Source organism: Fundulus heteroclitus, chromosome 3, assembly GCF_011125445.2.
Source record: "Fundulus heteroclitus isolate FHET01 chromosome 3, MU-UCD_Fhet_4.1, whole genome shotgun sequence".
In the NCBI taxonomy this organism is placed as follows: domain Eukaryota; kingdom Metazoa; phylum Chordata; class Actinopteri; order Cyprinodontiformes; family Fundulidae; genus Fundulus; species Fundulus heteroclitus.
The window spans coordinates 27,153,403-27,169,044 of record NC_046363.1 but is presented as its reverse complement, the minus strand read 5'-3'; the positions used below and the strand labels follow the sequence as shown (position 1 = coordinate 27,169,044).

Below are 15,642 nucleotides of genomic sequence, written 5' to 3'. Positions count from 1 at the left end.
ACGCCATTATATTGTAAAAAAAAAAAAAAATACTGTTATAATGGAGATGGTGTCGAACATATGGTCATCTTCCTTTTTGTGTCAGTGTCTTATAAACCCATGTGGATTGGGCAGATGTGTGCATGACACTAAATAAAAATAATTACTGTAATTCATTCAATTATATAATAATTAGCCCCAAAAGAAGAAGAAAATAGCATAGTATATAATAGAATAGCATTTTAAGTGTATCAGACAGCAAAGTTACAGACAACTGCAAAGATAAAACATTAATAACGATAACAAAATGTGGCATTTCCTCAAACCTGTGTTGTTTTCCAGTCACAACCTTTCATTAACAAGACTCACCACCAGGGGGCGCTACAGCACAGTATCCCAGATTTAGGAGTCGCTGGAAGCTGTTTGAGCTCTACGTATGCGGTCCTAAATTGGCTTCTGGGAGTGTTTTCAGTTTTGTCTTTTTGTTATTTACAACAGAGGGTTAAACCGATCAGTCGACACAGAGGGAGTTTATTTCCCCGCTCTGTACGGGGGTGTGACAGCTTCTCAACAACAGCTGGACCGTCACAACAACAACAACAACAAATACAACACTACTTCCGGTTTCAGACTCCAGCATCATTTAAGGGATTCGCTTCATCAGCAGGTCGGTGCGCTTCGTTTGGCTTTTGTTTGATCATTACATTTCTCTCCGCTGCTGTTTTCTTCTGGCGGTGGGCAGCAAAGAAAAAAAAAGAAAAAAAGAGCCGAATCGGCAGCAGGCTGTCACAGTTAGCCTAAAGGTGAGCAGATGCTAACTAGCATGAGAGGAGATGTAACGCGCAACTCTTTTTGACGACGTTGCCCTTTTTTTTCCCCTCTCGTCTGTGTTTAAAGTTTTAGGATGAATGACGGGGAGGTGTTTCACGAGAAGCAGCGCTTGGAGCTGTGCGCCATACATGCGCTCAACAACGTGCTCCAGGAGCGGGTGTTCACCAAGGAGACAGCCGACGACATCTGTAAACGGTAACATGGACAAACACAGCCACCTCACACTGACACACGGACTCCTACAGTTCACGTCAAAACGTGTTTTAACCAGAAAACCTAGAGTTTATGTTGAAGTGAGACTTACTTTAATGTTGTTTTCTATCTGCTGAGCTCACTGAGCCAATGGGATGGCAAATAAATGCAGTAAAAAGTGAGATATTCTTAATGGAAATATTTTACACTGTTCTAACAAGTTGTATGCTTTCAATTTTAATGTTGGGAGGAAAAAAAACATTTTGAAAAGTGTTTCTTCTGCCTAACTATTTTGGAATTATGTTATTCTCTGTATAATTGTTAAATTTTTGCACATTACCTTATATTTTTGTCTTTCCAATTGCATATTTAAAAAAAAATTAAATCATCAGCTGTTATGATTAGCTCCTTGGTACTTCAGTGGCCTTCTTACTGAATACTTTCTTTCTTACTTGAGTAATTTCTTGGCTGACTACTTTTTACTTTTACTTGAGTAAAAACATGTTTAAGTAGTGTTACTCTTACTTGAGTACAGTTTTTGGCTAATCTACCCACCTCTGGATATAAAGAGTAGAAAAACATTAGAAAATAACAAATTAAGTTGAAATGTGTTCAAGTTTATTTTCATAGCAAAGTTGGACGAGTTGTAGAAATCTGAAATGCTTAAGGATTGTCAAATTATTCCACAAATTAGGACCGTTAATGCCTTCCAATGTGCCTGATTTAAAACAATTCTGTATAGAAGATCGGACCACAGTGCATCCACATTAATGTAAAAGACTGGTTGCCAGATATCCCAAGCTCTAGATGACAGTTTTTGCCACCAAGAGTGGCACAACAGGTTATTTGGTTATATTGTGCGGCATTTCTTTTTGCATTGGATAAGGTTGATTGTTTCTCATTTACTCTGGTTATCTTGGTTGGTGATCTAAAACGTTTAAGTGTGCCGTTAAAAAGCAAAATAGTAGAAATCTGATCCGTGGCAAATACTTTTTCACAGCACTCTGATTTGGGATTTCAATTCTTGAGTCTGCATTTGTGGATACAAAATGATGGTGGGTTTTCATGATTAAAGAGGCAGACAATTAAAACCGTTTTACCCACTGTAACCCTAGTACAGGCCCAGGTCATTGTGTCTCCCTGCTTATCCACAGTTTGATGTTAAAGGCTCTACCCCTGGACAGCAGCCCTTACAGCTCTCAGAATAGTAAAAAAAAAATACCAGTCCACCTTCTCTGCAAAGAGGACAAAGCCCTTTTTATATACAAGACACACAATGATGTTTGCTAAAATGGATTTGCTACATTTTAGACAAAGTCGCTGTTAAGAAATGTAGGGGAAACCTTCAGGGAAAACAACAGTGATGCTGCTTTGCACAAATACAGCCATTGTGTTTGGAGAGACCACTGCTCACATTGTCAACCTTTAGCCTGAACCAACATGACGCAGAATGAGTCACCGTCTCGCTGGGGTTTTTGACAAAGAACTGGTGCTTGTTTACCGAAGAGTCAGAGATGAATAAAAACACGTTTCAAAGATTAAAAACTAAGCAGTGTTTAATAAATCGTTTATTATTTATTAAGTATAACTTCCCCTCTTTCACAGGTTGGCTCCGCAGTGCGTGGTAAACCCCCACCGGTCAGTATTGGGCACAGGAAACTACGACGTTAACGTGATCATGGCAGCATTACAGAGCAGAGACCTGGCTGCAGTGTGGTGGGACAAACGCAGGTGAGTGGTAAAGCGGTGTTAAAATGTCTTGTTGCATCCCTATATTTTAGTGTCTTGCAATAGTTTTGATGGCCCATTAAACATTTTCATATTATGTCGGACACATGGTTTTGCACATCTACAAGTTATACAAACACCCATTGCATAGTTTTGGGGTTTGTTTCTACCTGCTTTACACATCTGACTTGCCACATATTCTCAATTAGATTTAGGTCTGGACTTTGACTGGGCCGTTCTAACAGATGAATATGCTTTGATCTAATCTGTTCGATGGGACAACTCCAAAGGGATTTAAACATTTTTATTATTTTACTACTAGTAAATATATACACAGGCTTCTTCAAAAAATTCTAAATGTCAATATTGGTTATTTTCTAGTGATGACATAATCTTATCTATTCAGGCATTGGCTCTGCCTGCAAACAAATCTTTATTCATTCACTGCAAACAGAAAACTAAAAGTAAATAAAATGTTCTTGAAATTAGTGTATTTTTCCTTGATTTGAGCAGGTAGAGAAGATTATCTGCCAATGGAATGAATATCTTGACCCTTAACATAAGATGATTATATATACTGCACTTGAAATAAGATGATGGAGATGAACTGTTCTTATTTTAGTGAGAAAATCCTATTCTATTGGCAAATATTCTTATTTACCTGCTCAAATAAAATAAAAATACTAATTTCAAGAAAAATTTATTTACTTTTAGTTCCCTTTTTGCAGTGTTGGAAAATTTCCAGTCAGGTCTGTACTTTCCACTTTATTAGGTTTCAATAAAAATCAAATTAACTTCAGAAACTGTAACAGATTATTTTACTGCTGGCCAAAGTAAAAAAGAATCCAAATGTAATGTGTTTTTCTTGATTAAAATGTACCAAGATCGTTGCGAACCGTGATTTTTGTGTACCGTTACACCCCTGCTATTTGCTAATCAGCTGACCTGACTTGTGAAGCCAGCTGGTTATAGTAGTATGGCTGCACCAGAATAAAGCAGGGCTGAACACACATGCACGCCGCACTTTTCAGATTTGCAGCTGTAAAAAAACATTGTTGAAAACCAGCCGTGTATTAGTTTTCTTCTGAAACACAGTTATACACTGCTTCATGTTGGTCCATCACATAAAAGCCCAATAAAACACAAAAAGTCTGTGGCTGCAATGTGAAAAAAATCTGAAAAAGTTCAGGAGATATGAAAACTTGGTAAAGCACCGTAGATCACTGTGAACTTCAAACCCGAGAGATTTATAGTGTCGCCATAGAAGCTCGCATTGAGGTTATGAAACATTAGAAAATCTTCTAGATATTTTTATTCATCGCTGTCTTTTTTGCCTGCTTTAAACCTGCAGGACGGTCCAGAGTCTCTGCGTGCCAAAAGTCCAGGGTTTTATCCTCAACGTTCCCTCCCGGGTCTCTTTGGGCATCGTGTCCCTCCCGCTCCGGCGGCGGCACTGGCTTGCGGTCCGCCAAGTGAACGGGCAGTACTACAACCTGGACTCCAAACTGAAGAGTCCCTCGTGCATCGGGGGAGAAGCAGAGCTACGGTAGGAACGCAGGCCGCTCTGGATTAGATCAAATCTTGGCTCCTGTGCCCGGCTCGAGCGCCGTGTCAGCGACTGAGTCATTCCCATGCGAGCGGTCACATGTGGGTTGCTTCACTCCTTTGTTTTGCTCCTGGACTCTGCGCTCTTCCTGTAATATTTTCCTGTCTTGCTTTCTCGCAGCACATTTCTCAGCGAGCAGCTTTCTCAGGACGTGGCAGAGATGCTCCTGGTGGTGCGACGGGAGGTGGAGGAGGACGGCTCGTGGTTAAACCCCGACAGCCCGAACAAGTGATCCGCTTCGTGTTGGAAAAAACAAAACTCCTCGGGGAAAATTACAGACTGTCTTTTTTTATTTTATTTTTTTTCTCCAAACACTTCATTAGAAACATGTCTTCAGGGAATGCAGTAAAATACACTTGACAGCCACATGGACACATACAAGAAAACCCAAAGAGAAGCAGAAGGTGAAGTTTACTCCTGAAATGAAGACGTTTCTGATTGTAAAAGCTGCTAAAGCTTTCACTCTGGTATGACCCGGGCTTTTCTCTCGGTACTTTGGTCCTGAAAACAAGGAAGGAGCTGAAGTGGTGCGAGTTTGAGACAAATGGGAACACATTCGATGACACTTACTGAGAACTGACTGAACCGATGGCGGTTTTGCTTGCAGGTTGTGTTTAATGATTGAACAGTTGTGTTAATGGTAGCTTAATCACTGAAACATGAAGATAAACCTGTGCTGAGGGGGTTTTCTCTGACATCGTCTCAGATTCGGGTTGTTTTTGGCCATGTCGGGCTCGACCAGCTGTCTTTTTTTTTTTTTTTTTTTTTTTTTTCCCTCTTTCCCGTTAACCGCCTATGCACTGCAGAGTGAGATTTGTGAGGTGTAAATGTGTTTGACTGTGCTCATACAGGCACTTATAGCAGGATGGCTGAACTATGAAGCAGGATCTGTGGCTTTAAATCAGAAAAGTGAATGACTCTGCAATCTGTGAGTTCACAACGTCATGGATCATGTCTCCTCTGCTAACCTAAGCTGCAGGCATCCCGGGGTGAGTTAATTTTGGATGAAATCACCACAGATAATTGGGAATGGCCTATTGATTTCAGTGGAAAACGAAGGGGGGAAAAAAAGCAACACTTTCTACTAAATGAAAGATTGTTGTTGTTTTTTTCTCCTGCCTCCGGCTCTCCCTGACAAACATACTTACGAAAATATCTAGATTATTATCAGGAAGAACAGCTGACTAAAGCATTAAATTAGTTCTTGGTGATGTTGTTTGATGTGGGATCAGGAAGTTAAACAGTTTTTATGGAAATGATTACATTTTGGAATGTTTTTATTGAAGTTTTTCTTTGTAGTTTTAGGTCTCCTTTGCTATACTCTTGGACAGAAAAAGCAATCTGTTCATTAATTTTTAATGGATGATTTTCGATCATCGTAAAGGGTCAAGAATATACCTACATGCTGAAACAGATACTTATACTCCACTATTAGGATACATGTCCCTTAGCAGGTTGCACAGAAATCCCTCATATTTAGTAGCTTCAATGAAATTTTAGGAACCATTTGGGTTCGATATTTGACCATTGCTTTAGACAGAATTGATAAAGTTCATTGAAAAAAAATCTAAATTTTTTGACACAGACCTGCCTTTTAAACGCAGACTATGAATTTTGAATAGGACTAAAACCAGGAACTAAATCTTAACGTTCCAAAAACTAGTTTGATATGGTTTCGATTAGTGTCACCTTAGAGAACACTCAAATTTCTGCCGTCCAGCTAAAGCTTTTAGAGGTAGTCCTGTTGTATTTTACCTGAACATTGGTTGTTTTTATCTCCAGAAGGCCTTTGGTGTGTCTATGTTGGCAGATGCAAATTTGATTGAAGCTTGAAGGTGTGAAATTTGCAGCAGGTCCTTCTTTTCTTGGGCTTCATCCTTCACTGGGGTTACAGGTTCCTTGAGCTTCGCTGGTTCCCGGGTTATTCCTGGACATCTGAACTCATTTCCTTACATCGAAATGAGTCAGAAGGTTGAAACCTGTACAATGATCCAAAACATGCATCAAAACAGTTTTTTAAGCCTAACAAAATGCTTTCCCACAAAGCTCTGACTTTAAGCTAAAAGTTGCATCTAATGCAGCAAAAAAAAAAAAAAAAAAAATCAAAATTTACGCTATGAACTCTGCCCCCCCAAAAAAACTGTTCAAATATCCAAGCAAACCTATGACAGAACGTTTTTGATGGCAACAAAAAAAAAAAAGGAACCTGTGTTATACGTGCAAATTACAAGGAGACATTTATCCAAATGTTTGTGGAGTTTTATGTTTATTTTGAGCCGGTAGAAATAATTTTGACCCCTCATAGGTTAGAGAAATGCAACAGAAAAAAAAAAAAAAAAATCACATTTTGTGCTCCCAATTTCTTCTCTTAAAAATCTTTCACATTGTTGCCAAATGCCTCAAAAGAAACCTTTGCAGGATGGGTGTCTTCGATCTTGAACAAATTAAAACTCTCAGGAGTTTTAAGCCTGGTTCACAGTTCGCAAGTGAGTCCTCATCAAAATGAACATGTTACCTCTTTATTTTATTTTACTTTTTATTTTTACTAAAGTGTTATAATCTAGTTAAATCTTACCTGCAGTGAAACGGACAGCAACAAAGGAGGGCTATTTTTTTTTTTTTTTTGGTTCATTTTGATAAATTACCAAATAAATTCAGGTCACTTTCAGCTATCCTTAACACATGCAAAAAAACAAAAAAGGTGTTCTGTGATTGTATGCTGTATTTATTTTTGTATTATTTTGTCTTGCCTCTTGAACTATGCATATCCAAACAGGTAGGAGCGCCGTCTCTGATGGACACTAGTGACTAATCCTGAACCTCTGTGTTCCTGTTGATGCTTATTTATAATAATAATAATAATAATAATAATAATAATAATAATAAACATGGACCTCTTGTTTTAATTTATTGTGAAGAAAGCTCTGTTTTGTCATTTACCACAAAAAAAAACAAAAGCAAAGACTGTTTACAGGTTATCGAAGTTATTTTTATTTATATTAGACTCTCGAGTGTAAAAGGATGCCATTCAAAAGGAGCATTGATAACCATACAAACTCAATTAACAGGGTCAGTTGGCAGGTAAGGGGGACTCAATGAAATCTCAAAGCGCACCATATATACACAAGCCATCTTGGAGGGATCCCAGAAATCCGATGCCATACATGGTTATTATTGCTTGTTACGGTAGAGCTACTGCAGCACCAGTAGCAAAGGTCATATTGCTATGTACCTGCTGTCATTTGTGTGGGATTTGTAGTTCTTCAACTCCCAGGACTCGAGTGGCAGTTGTAGTTCTCCATCGAACAAGGTAGAGTTTTTACTCTTTTTTTTTTTTTTTTTTTTTTTTCATGAATACTGAGATACAGTCGACAGTGAAATATACAGAGTAGCGTCATTAAGTAGTACAAGGAAAATACAGAATTGCCACCTATAAAAAGTAATAATTAAAAAAAATATACCAAGTGAAGGAACTGCATAACCATTCACAGAAGAAGAAAAAAAAAGAGTTGCTACGAGCCAGTGGTTTGTTTTTGTTTTGTTTGTTTTTTGTTTTTTCCTACACAATATTCATATAAAAACATAAAACTCAACAGGTGGTACAGATACATGTAAGAATATAAAACTACAATGCTTGTAGCATCAATACCGTTCAGACTGGCCTCGTCACTGTTCACAGTTTACACAAGATTTCTACAAACAAGGGGGGGAAAGAAGTTAGACCACAAGAAGTCGATTCATAGCTTCACACCAACAGCCAGCAGCGTCGCAGCTGGTTACATCCGCGGTCCCTTCCTTTTAAGTGCTTTTGATAATATTTTTCAGTGGTACTGATTCATATCTAGCATTCACTTTATTTAGATTAGTTTCTTTTTCATTTCATTAAAGTGTCCATTCATATGAAAACTAAACATTTTTTTTCTCTATACATTTTCTAGCAAAAAAAAAAAAAAAAAAAAAAAAAGAATTAACGTGAATACAAGTTCCTCGAATGGGAGGGGTTGGGGTGTGATTGATTTCCCCCGTAACCAGTCAGCATGCTCGGAGAGTACTGCACTTCCACCAAAGGGGGGGTCAACATGGTCCGTAGATGTCGTAGAGATGAAAGAAATAAGAAGGAAAATATTAATTACTCAGACATATGAAGATAATCATTACAAAGGTTGCAGTGGTAAGTTTGGTAACCATCAAAACAGGCAATACATATAAAAAGATCTTTAAATAAACTTAAAAGATCAGTAAGGTACTTTACTAGTTTTACATATAACAACTAGCACAATGGCTAGTTAAATGGATTTTAATGCCAAAACATTAAAACTATTCAAAGAGATATCTTGCTCTGAAACATGGATCTGATGTCACTTGCACTGCTGCACCAGCAAGCATAATCTTTGTCGGTTTAGCATTTATGATCCCCAAGATCTGTAAACAAAAATTGGTTGCCCAAGTTTGAATTTATTATATACTCTACAGGAGTAGAGTATAATACCTCCTCAGTTTAACAGTTAAGTTATAAAAATTGGAAACTCAGGGTCAAACTAGCAAAGGGACTAATGATCAAATATAAGTGGGGGTGTATACAGTCATATTCGATAAATTAGAATATTAATTTGTAAGATGCTTGTTTGTCAGATTAAAAGTACCTTATGAAAAAGACCTTTAAATCAGTATGAAATAAACTTTTCATTAAGCCCCCAATTCTGAATGAAAAATATAGCTTTTTTATTAGTCTGATGCAAAATACAAATCTTAAACAGTGTGTTTTCATCAGGTGGATTTGGAAAGAACATATAATTAACAAAAATAAAGGCTTTAAAACATCATCAGTCCATATTTATATGTATGTATGTGTGTATGTATGTATGTATGTATGTATGTATGTATGTATGTATGTATGTATGTATGTATGTATGTGTGTGTGTTTCCCGTAGTGAATTGAGTAACTGAAATAAATGAACTTTAAAATAATATTCTAATTTATTGAATACAACCGTATATATTTTAACCTGTATTTCAGAGTACAAAATAAAGGTAAACTTGACCTGCCAATTATTCTTCACAATGAATTGATGTTTTTATTGTAGTATAATTTCCCCATCAAAAATAAAAGTTCAAGTAATTAAGGCTCAATATTTCATTGACATTTAGCTTCATTCTCTGACCACAAAGGCATAATGAAACAACAGTTTTAACTAAAATGGACAGGCAAGGATCTTGAAATATAATTAACCCATCTTGATAAAAAAAACATTTAAATAGAATTTTTTTTGTGTGTGTATTGTGATTGTAGGCACTGTGAATATCCAAGACCACTGGTATTTTGAAGTTAGACTGTGTTATTGTAACAGTAAGAAATCATCTGGAGACAGGATTGGTCTGATTTTCAGCATTATTGGTCCTGACCTGTTGTCAGAAAGTCTGGCTCTTAAAAACTGATCTTTTCTAATCACTGAACGCACTATTTTTAAACGCTGACAGAGCATGCTGACAACAATACTCAATTTACAGTGATTACTGAGCAAAAAAAGGGTTGTGAGAGCAAGACTTTGAGCAGATAACAGGAAGGCTGAATGGATTACAGCAATGTTAGTCTATTTAATCATTTTAAGCTTCCAACCTCTGTTAGTGATGGAACATCCTGGGTTTGGAAATGTTGGCAGCCTTTTGAAAATAATAGTGTAGTTAAAGGTCAACCTTTTCTATAGAAATAGACTTTGGGTTGCAGGTTTTTTTTGGGCTTGTTCCTGAAAGTGAAGTTGATTGTTTGGGGTCTAAACTAAGTGATGCCGAAATATCCCTCTGCCTCTTAACGCACTGCAGCTCATCATGACAGGAGCAGAAAGAGCCGATCTGGCCGTATTTTCCGCAGTTTACGGTTGCAATAACTGATGATAACTGCTGAAAGTAGATTAGGCGGTGCAGATCACCATTTTGAGCAGAGATTGATTAAAGCAATGCTAGGAGTGCTAATTGAGCTAATCCCTAATAAAAGATGCTAAAGGCATCCTAAAATGTCAAATTGTAACGTCTCTGCTTCAGATATAAATAACGGATCACTGCTCACATCATAAAGGTTGAAAAATATTTGTAGTGCTTTAATCTAATATAATATCTCATATCGTCACCTTCCTAGAAATAATGGCATAGGTCATTTTTTTAAGATTTTTCAGAAGAAAACACACAAGATAAAACAGCAATGAGTTATTACGATTATTTAGGCCGAAGAAAATTACTTTGGCCATTATTTCAGAAAGGTGACAATATTATAGTTTTTCAAAAAGAAATCAAAACCAACGGAAATCAATATCAGATGGTCAAAGCTTGAAAAAGAAACAACGGAAACTGGCCGCAAAAGTGTGATCGGTGTGTTTGTCACTGGCGTGAGTTCGAACAATGACAAAATGAAACAGATCGTGATGGTGTCATGGGCACAGAGGAACTCACAGAGGGGGGTGGGGACTGCCTGTCAGTCAGGGGTAGGCTCTCATAGCCAGGGTTGCCATTGGAGGAAACGTTTGGAGTCCTGTATGGAGATAGAAAGAGACAAGGACAGAATAGGGAGGGAGAGAAGGAGCAGGGAGAGAGGGGGAAGCCAGGGTGAGACACAATCAGAATGACAGAGGGGACGAGGGGGCCGCAGGGTGACGGGACCCAAAGACAGGTAAAAGGAAAGAAGAAGAGAGAGATTAGAAAATAAAGTGCAGAAAAGCACAGCTCTTAGTTTAACTAGAAGCACCACCGGCCCTCATGTGAAACACTGAGCGCCAGCTGCAGACACACAGTCCACTCCTGACTGATGCAATCAGACATCTGCACTACGCATGCATTTAAGACTAATGCATTATCAATAAAACTAATGCATTATCAATATGCCAGCTGAAACGCTGTTCCTCCAACAATCTTTTATTTGCACGACAAAACCCAGAGAGCTGGTTCAATTTAAGGGGAGTGGACTATGTTTTGGTGCTTGCTCTCTTCCTGAGCCATGTCAGTATATTTGTATCGGTGTGCTAATATTATCAATTAGATTAATCAAAGTAATCTACAGTAATGTAGCACGAAATAAGTTGGGGGGAGGGAGGGGGGGCGTAAAAGAAGAGAAACTAAACAGAAAGCAAGGGGAATCTTGGAGAGAGAGAAGCAGCAGGCAGGACAGATCGCAGGGAGATAACCTGAGAGATCCAGACACCACGGTAAGGAGACAGATGAGAGCGATGATGCAGGAAGATGGGGGGGGGGATAGGGGGCGAGGGGTTTACCTATTGACAACCTGAGCCTCACATCGCCGGAGATTTTTACGAGCGCAGCCTCGCCAATGACGCCCTCCCCCTCCGGCACAGCAGTGCACCTGAACTGCTGTCCAGGAGACAGGAGGCCGCGTGCGACCGGATCTGTGAAATGTCCCGAGCGCCACTACATCGTCTGTCCCGAAAACACCTGACAGACGGATAGACAGACACACAGACAGACAGACAGACCTCTGCAGCTGTGTCTGTTTCTCTGCCTACACTCTAGTTCACACTGACCTGTCTGTGTGTCTGTCTGCAGTTCATGTGCTCAGCCTGACAGCTCTGTGAATATGTGTGTGTGTGTGAATGTGCATGTGTGTAGACAGGAGGGTGTGAAGATTGCACTCAAACTACCCAATGCCCCATAAATCAAGATCATTGAAGAGTTTATTTATTTCAGTAATGGAATAAATAAATAAAGTAAAACCCTTTTAGCTTTATTCCACACAGAGTTATGTATTTCAGGTGTTTATTTCCATTTATTTTGTAGATATTGGCTTACGGGTAATGAAAACCCCAGAACTACTTAAAAACCTACTCAAACATTAGAATGTAACATAAGGCTAATTTAAAATATATTTTAATGCTGAAAGGTTGACCTACTGAAAAGTATACATGAACGGTAAAAAAAAAATGCCTCCTTTTTTTATGAATTACTGTAACAATGTGGCGTGGCATGGAGTCAGTCCACCTGTGGTTCTGCTCAGGTGTAATTGAAACCCAGGTTCCTTTTAGTAGAAATCTTCAGGTCGTCAGCATTGTTGGGTCTGGTATCTGATCAACCTCGTGACAATATTCCTCTGAGATTCTCTGCGAGGTTCAGGTTAAAGAGAGTTTGCCGGCCAGTCAAGCACAGTAACACCGTAGTCATCAAAGCAGGTGTTCACAGTGTGGGCGGGTGGCGTAAATCTCGTCTGGAGGAGCAAAGCATGAAATGTTCTGAAGTTTCCTGGTAGACGGCTGTGCTGACTAAGGACTTGATTAAACTCAGTGAACCAACACCAGCAGGTCACATGACTTTCCACTGGTTCACGGGCAGCGTGGATTCTGTGCTTCTCCACTCTTCCTTCAAATTCTGGGACCTTGATAACCTTATGAATTGCAAACTTTACTTTCATATGAAAAGAGGACTTTGGTACGCTGGGTGAGAGTCCTTTTTCTCCTTCTCCCAGGCAAGACACGTTTTGACGTTATCTCTGCTTCAGGAGTGGCTTAACACAAAAAAAGAGCCATGTTTTAGTCCTCTTCAAGCCCCAGCTTCCCCTTGCTGCACCGTTTCCTACAAAATGTTGTCCTTCCACTCAACTTTCCATTATTATATTTGTATACAGCACTCTGACAAATCTTTTGCCATAACAATTTATGAATTACCCTCCTTTTGAAGAATGTTATTGGCCATCTGGTGAAAAGCAGTCTTCCCAAGGACTGTGTAGGCCTGAACAAAACATTTCTGTATTTAGGCTCCTTTATTTTTTGCTCTTTATAATATTGGGTTTTCATCAGCGGTAAGCCACGATCATCAAAACAAATGCTTGAACTATATCAGCCTTGTTGTAACACATTTATGAAGAGTTTTACCTTTAAATTAATTTACTGGATTAACTTTTAGATACAATTCTATTTTATTGGCCTTATTTGTATCTAATCTGCCTTTTTTTTTTTAGTAAAGATGAGTATAGGTTACCAACACTATGATAGAACTGTGTGCTGAAGTGATGGGCTAGGATCTGCTGAAGCTCAAAAGTCTCTTCTCAGCAGTGCTCATTCGGCCTCTGTGTTGTGTTTCTCTGCAGTGCTCCTGGTGGACCTTGATCTTAGATTGGGGCGGCGGTGTAAAAGGTGCCTGATGGTCCAGATGTGGGAACAGAATCACAAGGAGGATGTGTGTCTGGAAACCTGCAGCGTGTTTTGTCTGTCTGTCTTCCTGTCTGTCTGTCTGTCTGTCTGTCTGTGTGTCTGAGTGTCTGAGTTACTCACGGGAGGGGCGGCGCACTAGAAAAGGGGGGTGTCCACCCGGCCCCCGGGTAATTATAGAAGGGGGCCATTGCCCCTCGCTGAGACCCCGAGGATGCCTGTCTACGTGCCTGATGGGAGGTGAAGGGGTCCTCACTCTCGCTGTCCGAGTCGTCGTACTCCTCTGATTCACTGTCGCCGTCCATGAGAGAAGGAGAGAAAACAAAAAAAACCGGGGCATCATGAGAGAAAAGAAACAGAAACCACTTTGTCTCTGTTGTTATGGCTGGTAGATTATGTAACTACAGTGTCAGTCGCATTCATTGGGAAGTTTGGTAAAGTAGCATAATCTCACACTGAAAAAAAATTAATTCAGAAAAGTCCCGTCTTTAATGTTTAGGTGGGAGAACCATGTTAACAATTATTGTTTTTATAAAACCCACAAGTGCCAGTTATTGGTCCCATTTGGTTTCAATTCTTTGGGGGATTTCTCAAGTAAATGTTCTTAAATTACTGGTTAGATAAAAAAAAAAAACGAAAAAAGGTTGGTGAATTTATACTACAACAACAAAAATGTATTTCTTTTATTGCTTTTAACACATTTTATATGTACTGCAGAAGGCACTGTTCAACAAATATTCCTTATTTTTTGGACAATATACAAAAAAGGTAAAAACTATCTTTTTGCAGGTATCCATTTCACAAAAATCGTGGTGCAACAATCACAGCACAATCCTCCAGTATCCTCATAAAGAAACTTTAATAATCCTCTTTATCATCATGGTGAATATTTAGCTACTGTGTCGCCACATCGGCCAAGCCTATAAGTCTCCACAAATGGAGGCTGAAGCAAAGGAAATCTAACTTCTCTTTAAAGAGCACTCAAGTGTTTTGCCCGTTAAATGTTGAGCAGTATTGCATAATATACAGAAATCTGTGCCGTTTATAATCAGAGCGAGCTTCTGTTGGAGGCATGAACTGTGAAACAGCGGAGTAAAATTTCCATTTCTACCCGAGATATACTGTAAGTACGCTGCCAGGCTTTGTGCTTTTAAAGCAGGAATGCTCACCGTCAACAGTCGTAAATGTTAAAGAGTAACAGATTGCATTTTATTGCGTTTCACATTATTGAACCATTAAAGAAGAAATAACGGATTTCTGAGACATTTGATTGCGTGCACGTTGTCTTTTTTTTTTTTTTCTTTTTTTTTACCTGGGGAAGCTCCTCCAAGCTCCCGGCAGAGAGCAAAGGATGGCAGTGAAGGCCAGGCCTGAGAGGAAAGAATAAAGGGAGAGGTAGAGCAAGCCCTCCATCCCATCATAACACAGGCCTTTCAGTGAGTCAATGTAGTCCTTTAAGGAGAAAAAAAAAAAGAATAGATTACTGGAAGAGTTTATGACAGTGCTTTGGGAACGAGTGTTTGATTTTGATGCTGTACCTTATTAAGACCCCGGCAGTTCAGCAGGGCCACCAGCTGATGAAAGTTGCCCTCTGTGGAGTTGAGGATCTGTTGAACCTCCCTGAGTGATTTCTGTGAGCGGCACAAAGCGAATCAACGTGAGAATTTCTCATTGCCGAGGCCTTAACGTGTAGTTCCCTGTGCAAAAGCTGTTCCCTACCTCGGCTTTGGGGAACTGTGGGAGGGCGTTCCTGTCCAGACTGGAGAGGTGCGTGTGAATGTTTGAGAGCGCCCTTTGAGACTGGGTCAGGAGCTAGATCCAGAAATACACTGAAGTCAGTGCAATCCCATGCTCTTGATTGGCCTTTTTGCTTTTACTTTAATTCACTGATATTGTTATCTGAGTGTAGGCGTTAATCTGAGTGATCTACCGTACAGTACAGAAGTTCACATGGACTCCTCATCAGCATGAATGTCATATTCATTTCAGGCTTTTCATAATTTGTTTCTATTTCCAGGGTGGAGCAATCGTACAGAATACAGCTGTTTACACATTTTTTAATTTCTTTGTGGATTTTCTCCAATGCAAACAGGCTCAAATATATACATACACCCCACAACAGATCAGTCCATCAGCAAGGTTGGTTCTTTGTCACAGACCTTG

At 39.2% G+C, this 15,642-nt stretch overlaps 2 protein-coding genes across 5 annotated transcripts in view; one reads left to right on the top strand and one right to left on the bottom strand.

Annotated features, from left to right (window-relative positions):
* The first annotated feature begins 400 nt into the window (after positions 1–400).
* josd2 (Josephin domain containing 2) lies at positions 401–6,676 on the top strand. 2 transcript variants are annotated; one of them, XM_012875209.3, is made up of 5 exons: positions 401–646; positions 877–1,005; positions 2,608–2,733; positions 4,082–4,276; positions 4,457–6,676. In XM_012875209.3, the coding sequence occupies exons 2-5, from the start codon at positions 884–886 to the stop codon at positions 4,566–4,568; spliced, it is 555 nt and encodes a 184-aa protein (XP_012730663.1). In that variant the 5' UTR covers positions 401–646; positions 877–883; the 3' UTR covers positions 4,569–6,676. The 2 variants fall into 2 exon arrangements, with proteins under 2 accessions (XP_012730663.1, XP_012730661.1); XM_012875207.3 differs by lacking the exon at positions 401–646 and adding an exon at positions 653–782.
* A 627-nt stretch (positions 6,677–7,303) lies between these two features.
* Positions 7,304–15,642, bottom strand: part of ttyh1 (tweety family member 1) — a 35,936-nt gene continuing 27,597 nt past the window's right edge. The window contains exons 10-15 of one of the 3 annotated variants that reach the window (XM_036134852.1): positions 15,199–15,291; positions 15,018–15,110; positions 14,792–14,931; positions 13,603–13,770; positions 10,781–10,859; positions 7,304–8,387 (exon numbers count right to left, since the gene is read on the bottom strand). In XM_036134852.1, the coding sequence (XP_035990745.1) occupies positions 8,304–8,387; positions 10,781–10,859; positions 13,603–13,770; positions 14,792–14,931; positions 15,018–15,110; positions 15,199–15,291 (657 nt within the window). In that variant the 3' untranslated portion in view covers positions 7,304–8,303. The remainder of the gene's footprint in view (positions 8,388–10,780; positions 10,860–13,602; positions 13,771–14,791; positions 14,932–15,017; positions 15,111–15,198; positions 15,292–15,642) is intronic. The other 2 variants (XM_036134863.1, XM_036134859.1) reach the window with 2 other exon arrangements.